At 35.0% G+C, this 13,800-nt stretch overlaps 1 protein-coding gene across 1 annotated transcript in view; it reads left to right on the top strand.

Moving 5' to 3' along the window:
* The window catches only part of MELTF (melanotransferrin), a 35,430-nt gene that overhangs the window by 19,623 nt on the left and 2,007 nt on the right, over nucleotides 1-13,800 (top strand). The window contains exons 7-15 of the mRNA XM_072408188.1: nucleotides 426-613; nucleotides 3,335-3,515; nucleotides 4,117-4,268; nucleotides 4,918-5,014; nucleotides 6,891-7,085; nucleotides 8,852-9,008; nucleotides 10,830-10,894; nucleotides 12,609-12,796; nucleotides 13,212-13,401. Coding sequence (XP_072264289.1) covers nucleotides 426-613; nucleotides 3,335-3,515; nucleotides 4,117-4,268; nucleotides 4,918-5,014; nucleotides 6,891-7,085; nucleotides 8,852-9,008; nucleotides 10,830-10,894; nucleotides 12,609-12,796; nucleotides 13,212-13,401 — 1,413 coding nt within the window. The remainder of the gene's footprint in view (nucleotides 1-425; nucleotides 614-3,334; nucleotides 3,516-4,116; nucleotides 4,269-4,917; nucleotides 5,015-6,890; nucleotides 7,086-8,851; nucleotides 9,009-10,829; nucleotides 10,895-12,608; nucleotides 12,797-13,211; nucleotides 13,402-13,800) is intronic.

Genomic DNA, 13,800 nt, shown 5'->3' with positions numbered 1-13,800 from the left:
TAAGTGTGCCTGCATGGCAATTACCTTAAACCATTACTCAAGTTGGGTCTATTTCCCTTTAAAGATTAGATTATATTCTTAGGGGTCTATTTATAAAGCTGTCATTCTGATATTTAATAAAACATTCACTGATGGATGATTATTTACCGCCATTGAAACACATGGACCTGGAAGATTCTCCACCTGGGAATGTTTCAGTTCATGTCAGATTCACTACTTTTATAAATAGACCCCTTAGAGTTACACATATTCTCAATGGATCTATCTATGCCACTTTTGAATTGGAGAATGAAGAAAATGTGTGATGGGTGTGATACAAGTCTAATTATTTAGTGACTGACTTTGGGCATACTTTGGGGAATATTACTCGACAATGATCTTCCTGTGTATATTCATGTTTCCATAATTTATTACATTTTCTCTAGGCATGAACTCTGATACATGGGCAAGGGATGTCTTATCTTCTGATTACGAACTACTGTGCCGGGATGGTACCCGGGCATCTGTCAGCGAGTGGAGACGATGCAACCTAGCCAGGGTCCCTGCTCGAGCTGTTGTGGTCAGGCCTGATGTGGATGGTTCTCTTATTTACAAGACTTTGCATGAGGGACAGGTAGAGAAGCATGTTTTATACTGGTTATTACTTGCTTTTTATATTTATTACCAAGGAAGTGATGTAGGTCAAATAAAATCTTTATTGCCTTTTTTTCTCCTTCTTAGAAATCAACCTTAATAAATTACTTAATTGACCTAACATATTTAATTAATATTAGATGAGCTTTTCATTAAATGTCTAATTAAATAGAGCAGCTTCTACTTTCTTTTTTAAATTTTAATTTAACAAGAAAAAACATTCTATTAGCTAAAATGAATAGGAGTATAAGTATACATTTATAAGAGTTTTTATCATAATATTGTATGAAATATTAATGGATAAGAGCACTTTCAGAGCAAAGTAAATTTATTCATATTGCCAGGAAACCTAAAGTACCACCCTCATAGGAATATGTACCTGAACAGCTATAAGGACCTAGCAAACAGGCACAACCAGTGGGAAGAAGTATTGCCCAGAAGTGTCACATCCTGGAATTAAAAGGGATTTAATGATTATGATACTACATTTTGATTAACAAAGCTTATTGAAACCAAAAGATGCTAACAATTTTGTCAAAACTGCTCTTGCTCTATCGGGTAGGAAGAGACTAAATAACTAATAGTTACCAGCTATCTTTAAGTCTTGTTTCAGATTATTCATTTGATTGTCTCTAGTTAGCTGACCCATTGCAAGAGATTTGGGTTCTTGGCTGTGTATGTGTTGAAGGTCATTGTCCAGATAGATGTCGGACATTTTGCTCATATCTTATAGACTAAATCTTTTAGAATTGTCCTGTTTCTAGCTATTAAAACGCATATTCACCGAATATTTCTGTCACCACTTTGCTTCAGTTCAGTAACTCTTTGTTACACATTTTGAGCCTCCCAGTTACCTTTTGTCTTCAGATGGGATTGGATATGGACTTGGGATCACTTTATTGCTTTTTTTTAATAAAGGCCAGTATTTGTGCAGAGATTATAGTTCTTTCATGGATGGTTTCTCATTTCCTAGTAGTGGATCTTTGAATTCATTACCATTGGCCCTATGGCTGCTTTTCTCGATGTTGTAGTGGGCAGCCTTTACTATGCATATGTGTAAAATTCTGTGCATATACGAAATTGAAAAAAAATCAGCAATGTGCTGCAACACATGTTCTTAGACCAAAAAAGTGTGTCAATGTGCACACAAAAACAATTACACAAGTGTTAGTTAAGACTTAAAAAATAAATCTTCCAAAAGGTCTTTATGATGGTCTTTGTTTAAATTGTTTGTTAAAAATTATGTGACCTTCCAAAAACATTATTTTGAGCCAGTATAATACTATAACTGCATACAGGTAGATTCTTTCTTACTAATAATGTGACTTCTAAATACAGTCGGTTACACCAGAGTTTTTTTAGGGGTTCTACAGTAAATTTATGTACTTACGTGCAATCTAGGATATACAGTTTTTGTTATTTCTAAATCATTTTCTGTTGAACCTTATGTACTTATTTTGTGCAGTTTTTTAGATTATAGGCACAATGCCTGAGACTTTACTTGGCCCCAGCAATGTAACACCACTATAGGTGGTTTAAAAAGGCTCAGAGTATATTAATACAGACACATAATAATAATCGCTGCTACAAGCAATTGCATTAATCGTTCAAAGTTTCACTTTCAGTAGCTTTTAGAAGCTGCTGCATTTAAAAAATCATCAAGATTATACAATTAAAAAAAATATATTTTGCAAAATAAAAAATAAAAAGATGTTAAACCTTAGTTAACCCTTTAATTCCTTACTTCCCTTTTGCCACTAGCTATTATTTTTCAGCTTTTTTTACTATTATATTTTTATTAGGACTATATAATAATATATGAAAAACCATCATTTTAGATGGTCATTTTAAACAGGATTACAAGTTACAAAATAAAATGAATTATTAGTGTTTTTAGTAAAAAAAAAACTTTAGCTTAAAAACCAACACTGAAAAAATTACTTTTAATTCTTTACCTCTTACTCAAGTTCATATATAATAACATAATCCTTAGGAAACCAAAAGAAAGCCGAGTTTACCTAAAGCTGCGTACACACTTCCAATTTTTATCGTTGGAAATGAACGACGAACGAATGACAAACGATCGATTGGGCAAAAATCGTTCGTAAAAAAAGTAACCAACGACGCCGACGAACGAGGATAGTTGTTGGAAATGAACGACCGGACCGGCGGATCGGATTGGACGACGATCGTTGACCATCTATCGTGTGTACGGTCGTTCATTGATCGTCCATGGTCTGAGCACGCGCGGTGAACGAACGTTCGCTCACTTCCTGTGGTGCACGTAACTTCCTGTATCGTTCAAACGATCGCATCTATCGTGTGTACAATATCTGCGAACGATCGTGTCGTTATCTGTATGTACAGGATTGGTGCTATACGATCGTCGCAGATATCGTGCAGGATCGTTCGTCGTTCGTTTACCAACGATAATAATTGGAAGTGTGTACGTAGCTTAAGCTTTGTTATTTACCTAACTACTTTGTTTTTTAAAACGATGATCAAGTTATTACAAAATAAACAGGCCTGTAGTGGAAAAGTAAAAGTTGCTCTGGTCCATAAAGTGTAAAAAGGGAAGAGAGCTGAAGTTGTTAAAGTTAACAGGGTAAATACCTAAAAGTATTGTAACATAAATTGAAAGCCTCAATATTTTACTTTTAGGGTTTATATTATAGATTTACACTTCTTTTTATTGTTACAGCAAAAATTCAATGATTTTAGTTCTGGCTTCAAGATGTTTGACTCTTCTGCCTATAATAGTAATAATCTGATCTTCAGAGATGCTACAACAGAACTCCGACCTATTTCTAACCAGACCTATCAAGCCTGGCTTGGTGATGAATTTCTGCAAGCAATGACGGGAATAGACTGTCTTCCAGAGGGTAAGGATGATGTTGTTTAATATTGGCCAATGCACAGAAAGTATACTTAAGTTCCAATTTCACAAAATTTGAATGTGCCTTTGATACTTTCATGATGATGAAGCTTGTAAAATTACATACAAACAAAATTGTTTTGCTTTACTCCTCTTTTATTTCTCATAATGAGGTTTCATCTCATAATAATCATATGGGTATAAAGTGACATATAATACAGACATAATACATATGTTTTGCAACTCTGAGAGTACACATTGAATCACATATTTTTTTCACTTTTCTCCTGGTAAGATTGCACTTTTTGTACCAGAAAAAAATAAAAAAAAGTAAGAATGGATCTTTTCAAAATAAGGTATCTCCCACATTAAACAGTATTCAAAAAGTTATTGTTAAAACAGGAATTGACATTTTCAACCTCACCTTCCAAAAAATTTAGAATACCCATCATTTTGGTACTCGAGATAATGGTCACAGAATAAAAATAAGACAAACCAGTTGAAAAAAAAAGAAACCTTCATAAAAATAATAAAACACAATTAGTATTGTTTTCTCCTAAGGTGGCAAAATGTTACTGACTTATGTCATTTATGTTATATATCTTTAGACCTTCCAAAATCTTTTCGGTGGTGCAGCAAAAACACAGAGGAGCTATGGAAATGTGCAGATATGGCAATGGCATTTAAAAACCAGACTTTGTCCCCATCAATCCAATGTGTCTCTGCTAATAATGAAGAAGAATGCATGAAAATGATTCAGGTCAGCATACTTTAAATATATGCTTTTATTTAAGAACAGACTATTCATGTTGTATGTAAAGAAACACCATCCTATTGTGTATGTGGGGTGGGGGATTTTTCGTTAACTTACTGTGTGGACTTATTCAAGGACTGTATTCAGCAGTGAGTGTACATACAAACTCTGCACATACTTCATACTGTATATGTGACTAGAGATGTACTGTATAGCACTACAGGTACTTTCCTAACAACTTGCCCTACTTTAGAGAAACATGAAGGTGACCTTAACACACTCATATACCTTCCAGATTTTTCTCTTGGAGAAGAGGGAGATTTTTGTTCATACCCTGTTTCCCCTATGATAAGGCACTGTCTTATATTTTTTGAAATGCCAAAATATGCCCTAGGCCTTATTTTCAGGGTGGTGTCTTATTTTTTCATGAAGAAGACTACAGTACACATTTATTGTTGAAAATCACTCATGATCACTCAATCGGAGGATTATTTGCGGGGGGTGCTTTATTTTAATTGTTTGAGCAAAAATCGGGGGGTGGCTTATTTGATGGGGATGCCTTATCATCGGGGAAACATGGTAGAACCATCAGCCATCTAAGTAAACCATTGTTATAAACTGCAATGGTCATTAAATTGTTCTGGTTTCTATTTAGCAAAAAGAGGTTGAAGCAGTAACATTAGACGGAAGAGATATCTACACAGCCGGGAAGATGTATGGGCTAGTGCCAGCCGCTGCAGAGAGTTATTCTGGTAAGTGTCTCATTGAGAATGACAGAATTTATATTTTCAAACATACCGTGCAGAAAGTCTGTTTTTGAGCTGCATATCAATTTGCTTAATGGAAACTCATACATTTCCAACGTAATTGTCTGTTATCATGATTCAAACATAACCACTTCATGCAATTAAAACGAGTATTAAAGCGGTACTACCATTATTATGAAGATGTTGTTCCCAAAGAGAATATATATATATATATATATATAAATATATTGCTGATTTATAAGTCAATATCCACTGAAGAGTTTTACAGAATTTGGATTCATTTTTTTATGCTTGTGACAATGGATGAACTTGGTTATGAAAACCAACCCTGCCATACAAATGCTTACAGCAGCAGTACAATAAAATGGTTTAAGTTTAAACTATTAGGCCCTGACGTTCTCAGAATCACTGAGCTTCACAGTGTATATCGCACCTGGTTTATTGCCAGCCTTAGTTAGCAGGGGATTTCTAAATTCACTGTGAGTTGAAGTCTCCAATTAACTCTGCTGTCAGTATACAGAAGCAGGAAACAAAAATTGTGCTTTTATTAGGACACCTGGATCCTTAGACTACTGGTGGTCTTCTAAAAATACTAGCTGAATGACCGTCAAAATACTTATGAATCGCAGAGCAGAGCAACTTTTTTATATTTGTGTTGGGTCAGTGATTCACAAAGTATTAAATCCAATGCATCAGCATGACAGCCAATCAACATGTAAATCCTTTAATACGTTTCCTCTAAGTACATAACGTTTGTATGATTTTGACTTTGCTAACTATCTCTAGTTTTTGCTTTTTTCATTTCAATTACATCATTATTGTTGTTATCATTTATTTATATCTGTCATGATGTTGAGTCCTAAATTGTAATATTTTATATTTATTGCACAGCACTGTGTGATGAATTGACACTTTATAAATAAAAGATAATATTAACAAACATTGCAACATTTCATATTTTTAATTACTTGTACATTGCATTTACTTTGAATAGACTTTACAGGTAGTCCCTGTAAGAACATCCAACATATGTACGACTCCTAGATAAGAACTCCTAGATAAGAACAGGCGTGCAGGGCTGAGATTTGATGGGGGGGAGGGGGTGGTTCGCATGACTTGCAGAAGAAATCTTTTGCTGTTCTGCAAGCTCTTGTAACTCTTTAATGACCAAGACAAACTCTGCAGTTTCTTTTTGCATATTATAGCACAGCTTGCTCTAGAAGTTTATGAATGTCTAGGCTATATAAAGATTTTTTTTTGCTGTGTTTATGATTAACAGTGAGTATTGTATACAGTAACTGACACCATGCTGCCTAATAATATGTTGAGACAAACCTAATTGCATTTATTAAAATAATTTACCTGTTCCGATTTACATACAAATTCAACTTAAGAACAAACCTACAGTCTCCCTCTCGTAACCCGGGGACTACCTGTCTTTAATCACACCTGCTGCTAGTGTGTTTGAAGACACTCCAACCAGGCACAAACATACTACACTCAGACTGACTCAGCACACAACCTACCTGTTTAGTGGCTGTACGTTTCTAGGATATTCATCTTCTACACCCATTAAGTTATTCCCCCTGCTATAGTATGTCTAAAACTTAGAACAATGTGATATGTTGCTACTTACCATTACTAGTGGTGGCTGCATTCATTTTCTTTAGACAAGGTAAATTTTTCATAACTACATAGAAGTTTTTAAGTTGAAATTCCTGAAGATGAATGTCTTCAGTGGGCTTTCTATTTTTAAATGGGCTAATATTTAAATATGTTGTTTTAGCTGTTTAAAGGTGGGAACAAAAATCGCTTAACCTGTCACACTTTCTTTATTTTATTTATTATTATGTTTTTCTAGAACATTTGACAATTGGCAGTTACTATGCTGTGGCTGTTGTCCATAAGAAACCTAATAATGCCTTCACAATTCATGAGCTGAAGGGCAAAAAGTCCTGCCACACAGGGTACATGCGTACGGCGGGATGGAATGTCCCTATAGGAATCCTAAAGAAACATGGTCTGATCAGACCAGAAGGTTGTAATACTGCCAAAGGTAAGTGAGAAGAAAGCAAGATCTCATCATAATGCCGAGTACTACAATTTTCTGTGATTTTTGCAGTTCATTCAGACATACACAGGTAAACTTTCATCGGGTACTCATAATACTGCAGATTTGGTTCAAACCAAGAAGTCTGTATACTTTGTGTTTTGCAAATATGGCTGCTCCATTTATATATTGCAATAAAAATCATATGCAAATGTAAAGTTTATAGTGCATTAAAAATACTGATTATGTGTTCCAGACATTGCAGTTCTAGACTAGTGCACATGCTACCTTTTCTCAGTTATCTGAGTATTTTAGCTGGTGATGAAGGAAAGACATTGCCAAAACACATCCACTACTGACATGAAAAATGAAAATGAAATGAAAATGAAAAATGTCTGATATAAGTGCTTATCCCAGCTACCAATTAGGTTCAAATGTTTCTTGGAAGCCTGTACAGGGTTAGTAATTTGGGAAGCAGTGAACAAGATAGGCATTTTCAATGGACCTTTGAGTTACTCTATGGAATCATGTTCCAGTGAATTACACAGAACTCTGTAACTGGTGGCATGGGCCCATGAGAGAGAGAACAAATGCCGGATAGAATTGGAAGGAACTATGATGGGAACTGCTAAGACAGGTCTAAGTGAAGGATGTTCTGCACAGAACTATAAACAGAGCTGAACCACTTTTTTACCAGATCTGGATGGGGGGATCTGGGCAATTTATAAAGAATCACCAAACCATTTCATGTAAAGACAAATACGCACATTCATCTATCAGCTAACTGGAATGACATTAAATGTTCAAGCATGTACAATGCTAGTAGTTCCAGAGATAATGTTTGTATGTGAAAAAATAAAGGAGTACGAGTACAAATGCTAGACACAAAGAAACTACCAGAGTGAAAACAGATGGTCATCAATGGCCAGGAGCAACCAAAAATATGATGCCAAGGAAGAAGAGCACAAATCCCAATATATAGCAGGGTGCAAAAACAGAGAGGGTTCTGTATGACAGCTGGTTGAGCAGAGAAGTCCCATTACAAGCTAATAAAGCAGGGTTTTATTTAGGGTTTTTTTTATCAATATTTAATTGGTGATATTTTCCCAGCGCAAAAAAGGGCAAACTTATCCAAATAAGATTTGATGGGATTTGTCCTGTATAGTGTTGGGTCTAACCAACAGTGGGTCTCTCTGCAGAACTGACTTGGGCCCCTGTTAGCAGAGAAGAGTCCATGGCCCCCATGCGGTGGGTCCTATATATTATACTGGTCCTATATACTATATGACATTCATTGGGAAACTCTTGACATCTTGATAGTACAGAATCCTGTAATAAGACATATGATTGATCAGGTTAAGATCTCTTACCATAGACCTGCAGCTTATAGATACATGTCTCTATATCTATTTTTAAGGGTAAGTCACTTTCAAATTATTGGAAAATATATATATATATATATATATATATCTGTATACCTGATTATATTAACTGGTTTTATTGGCATTAACAAAAATACTTATACTGCATGTGAAGACACGGTAGAAATAGCAATACACAGCACTTTTGTATGTCACTTTACACACTTCATACAGATATTGGTGTGGAAAACACTATTTATCATCATTTCAGGTGTTTTTTTGTCCCTTTATATGGCAGGTAAGTCTTAGCAGCTTACTTACCTTTTATAAAAGACTTTCTGTGTCAGATGGTGGTGACAACAAATTTAATATTACCATAAAGTTGACAAACCTCTTTGCTTTCCTCCAAAGCTTTAGGCAACTTCTTCTCTGAAAGCTGTGTGCCCGGAATGAATAAAAAGGAGTTTCCAAGCAATCTCTGCCAGCTTTGTATAGGTGATAAAAATGGAGGAAACAAGTGTGAAAACAAGCCTGAGGAACAATACTACGACTATAAGGGAGCATTCAGGTAACATCTTCACATTTAGTGGTGAACAGATAGTATTGTAATAAATATTACAAACAGATTTATAAAATATCTAAGGTATTATTTTTTAAAGAGGTGTTGCATGTGTAGACTTTTGACTTCCTGTTTAGGAAACATGAAGTGAGAGGAAATACTTAAAACTTTCTTGCTGTCTCCACTGTGAAAAAAATTTTCCCTCACCTTGTTTTGGTGACACCTGTCATAATATTAGGGGAAGTGAAGAGACACTTTTCATTAGCACGTTGCTTTAAACTTCCACATGGCAGGCTGCTGATAATTGTAATAGCTTAGTGTGGTCAGCCTGCAAGAGGAAGCACATATAACAGTGAGCTTACTGACAGTTGACATTAACACATGTAGGTACACATGTATCACATGTAGGTACTTTTAGAATTAGGGTTTAAAAAACTTTGATATAATATATACATTTTTAGGCAACTCTAGGGGTGTATTTTATCAATGAATAACTGATAAAATTCATCCAGTGGAAATACAGTGTTTAAGCAAGATTTCACCCTGAGAGAGAGAGAGCAAATGTAATATCTTTTAAAAAAAATCACAATTATCAAAACCTAGATTCAGAATGTAATGGAGTAGACATGGTTTAGATTTGTTGGTTTTATATATCCTAATACATAAAAGCACTGATATGCATGACAAATATTGTACAAATACAACTGATAGCAGTTTTATAATAGAAATAGGGATGAAATGTAATATTGACCTAAACACATCAAATAATTGGTCACTAAAATTATTTATAGTACTACATTCTAACAGAAGAAATAGACAAAAATATATTTCCTCCCTGGCCACACTCAGGAATACCGCCAGGGGGTTTAGGGAAGGTATTTCCCGGATTGGGGCTGATTCATTAAGGCTCTCCAACACTGGAGAAGATAGACAATCTTGGATGAACCTTGGTGATAAAGCAATCCTGAAATGGATTTCATTAAATAATTTCCAATTATTTGGCAAATGTTTTTAATCCATGACTAAATCTATTCCAGGCTTGCTAGATCACCCAGGTTTACCCATTGTAGTCTATCTTCTCCAGTCTTGGAGGGCTTTCATAAATCAGGCCCATTATATTAATTTCCCTGGGAGATTCTAAAGGCATTTGGACCTCTAAAAAGCAAAAAAGTATCAGTAACATATTCCACATTTTTTCAGTTTTGAATATTACACTTACAAATAGTGATGCCTAATGTGTCCAGGGTGAAGAAAAAGAGTGGTGTTCCAGGGGAACACAGGAAAACTCCCTTCTGTCTGCTATGAAGTATAGTCATAGGGGACCTAAATGGTTAATAAATATCTATATGGTTACAAACACGTTATCCTATAATAATTATCTAGGCTATCAACAAATCCAATATCTATATAATGCAGCAATATTACCCCTACAGTTATTCTTAAAATGTAGAGCAAAGATCCTTATGGGACAGCTAATTACATCTCTAAAAATCTACAAATCCAAGGGATATATCCAGGCTAATGGAGAAAAAGCTGAAATCTCACAGTGTAAATTTGCACTATATTCATAACTGCAGTTTTCTGTCAAAATATACAATTTATAAAAATATGTGTGCAATAAGAATAAATCATTTCTACAATGAACTACACTACAAGTGAAGCAAGTGAAAATACTGTTAAATCAGTATTAGTGTAGTATACATGTATACAACTATTTCAGACTTTCGGCCAAGATGCAAGACAGTAAATAATTTATCACAAGCCAGGTATAACACATTTTTGTATGATATTGCTTTAAATTGGAAAGTAACAATTTGTGTACAACTGCAGGTGTCTGGTAGAAAAAGGAGACGTGGCATTTGTGAGTCACTCAACGGTTTTGGAAAATACTGATGGTATTTATTTTTGTCTGCATTTTCTTCTATAAATTACAAAGCGGTTAGTGGAAACCTGTCAGATGTAATTTTTTTAGTGGTATGTCTGGAAAATGTGGATCAATGTCTGCTGCTGGGACGCTTTATTTATGTCAATTTGCTGTCCTATGGTCTGGTAAATTAAATTTCTAATGATCACTGTTGCATTAATTATTCAATGAAAAATGCTTCTTTTAGCACATTTAATTCAATAGTATTAGGCAATAATAACAATTATTCTAATATACAAAAAATACAAGTAAAGTTAATAAAATAGCAAGGAAAGTAACACTGAAGGTCACCCAAGACAGCTGTTTGTATTCAACTCAAAAGTCCAGACTCCACCTTACATTGAACATAACTTACATTATATCTCACATTTTTCAGACAGAGAAGTTGTTACACCACTAATTCTGCTTTTATTCCCGGTGAGATTTAAGTGAGGAAAGAAGTGTCCTGAATACCTTAATGAATCAGACCATAGACTTCACAGTGCATTTAGGAAACATTTACTAACTGTTTTAAACAATGTTTACTGTATGCAGTTGGCAGCAGTTACTTTTTTTTATTTTTTTTATACTTATTTGCCTTGCACTAGCTACAACACATCATACCACTTGAATGTAAGAACAAACCTACAGTGCTTATTATGTATGTAACCCGGGGACTGCCTGTACAGAAGACAACTGCAGAAGTAGTTCTGTAGTAAAAAAAAATGTCCTTTTGAACTTACCACAAGGCTAGTTGCACACAGCTTTGGAGGTGTAACTTTTATATTTAGTTATTTTACCATACAAAGCCTTTAGATGCAAGTAAAAGCCTGTCTGCAGTCTTTTGTATTACAAGTAATGGGCACAACTTATGTTATACAGATGTAAGTATGAATAATAAATATATGGAAAACATTATTGACATTTTTTTGCTGACCATACAAAAGTTTGTAGTATCACAAATCTCCAGTTGACCAAACAGCAACTTCTACTGTTAAATGGCAAATTATGGTTAAGGTAACAAAGTATGGTTATTCACAAAGGCATTAACTCCTACAATCACCACGATCATCACCACCACCACCGCCATCATCACCACGATCATCACCATCACCACCGCCATCATCACCACGATCATCACCATCACCACCGCCATCATCACCATCACCACCGCCATCATCACCACCATCACCACACACATTAAAAGGTATAAAGCTGCACAAAACAAAGCACACTTTGACAAGCAGCAGGTGTAAAAGCAAACAATGTGTGCCTAGAAATAGAGATAAATAATATACCTTTGTTTCTGTAATCACTTTTATGGTCAAAGCTAGAAAACTGAATTCCTTTAAAAGTTTAGAGATTGGGGAATCTTACATACAAGTGTAGATTAGACATTTATGCTTAGATATTTTCGAGGTGACCTTGTTAATATGTTTAAATACATCCAAGTTCAGTGGAAAGATTTTGATAAATGCAATGTGTATCCTAAATTTTGGAGAGGATTAGGGGAGTTTGAGTGCATGTAAAGAATCAAATTGTCAGTTTATCAGTTTAGAAAAGGGTTCTTTAAAATTAGTTCAGTTGTTAAATGCTTTACAATATGAGCCTACATTGCCACTACTGTATGTCAAAATGAACCGAGATCTTCTAGTGTTAAAAGTAAAATAGTGAAACATAGCATGACTAGTTGTGTTTCTTTTTAGGTGGAAATACAGATGCATGGGCAAAGGAACTAAAATCTAGTGATTTCCAGTTGCTGTGTCTTAATGGTGCCAGGGCGGAGGTGACTCAGTATGCAGACTGTAACTGGGCACGGGTCCCTGCTCATGCAGTTATGGTTCATCCAGACACCAATAGACATGCTTTGTTTGGCCTGTTGGATAAAGCTCAGGTATGTGCTTTATAATTAGAAAATAATTTATTCAGAGGGAAATCATCTAGTCTGTATTTAAAGACCAGACACATAGACACCTGATTTAATAAACTTCTCCAAGACTGGAGAATATGGGCTATATTGGAAGAACCTGGGTGATCCAGCAAACCTGGAACAGAATAAAGGGGAAACTATCTATTGGGGACATTACAGAGGGGATTCCCCTCACATTTGAATGATAACCTCTCACTTCCTGTTGGGTGTACAGGACCAGAAAATGAGGTAACTCTTCTAATGTGACACAGATGGCAAAAAAATCCAAATCTGATAGCGGTTTTACTCTCCCTTATTCCATACCAATTTAAAAAGTTATAGCTTTATATACACTTTAATGTGTTGAATATTATTTATACGCCTTATTTTTATTTTACAGGAATATTATGGGAGCCAAAACAGCTCTGGATTTAAAATGTTTTCTTCTTCATTATATAATCAAAAAGATTTGATATTCTTGGATTCTACATATAAAATTGTTCCAGTCAAAGAAAAGAATACTTATGAAAAGTGGCTAGGTGAAAACTATATTGAATCTTTAGAGGGTCTGCAGTGCTCATCCAGCAATGGTAAGACATGGTGGTGTATGTATTCCTTCTGTTCATAGACTGATACAATACAAAAACGCATACTTAGAAAGCACCTAAAGGTTCCTGGGCAAACTTTAGAATACCTTAAATCCTGGAGAGTGCTTAAATGCAAATAGTAACGTATGTAGTAGTTTTAAAAGATGGGTTTTGAGTGCTTTTTTAAATGAGCAGAAAGTAGTAATAAGCTGATGGGTATAGGTAAGACTAATCCAGAGAGTTGGGGCAGCTCTAGAAAAGTTTTGGAGCCAAGCATGTGATGAGGTTATGAGTGAGGAAGTCAGTAGTAGGTGTTTGAAGGAGCGACTGCATACTGTGTAAATCAGCAGTCTCCTACATTTTTGCACCATAGAATACAAAAAATGTTTACATGGACTGAGT

This window comes from Pyxicephalus adspersus, chromosome 4 (assembly GCF_032062135.1).
Source record: "Pyxicephalus adspersus chromosome 4, UCB_Pads_2.0, whole genome shotgun sequence".
Lineage (NCBI taxonomy): Eukaryota > Metazoa > Chordata > Amphibia > Anura > Pyxicephalidae > Pyxicephalus > Pyxicephalus adspersus.
This window is presented reverse-complemented; position numbering and strand designations above follow the sequence as displayed.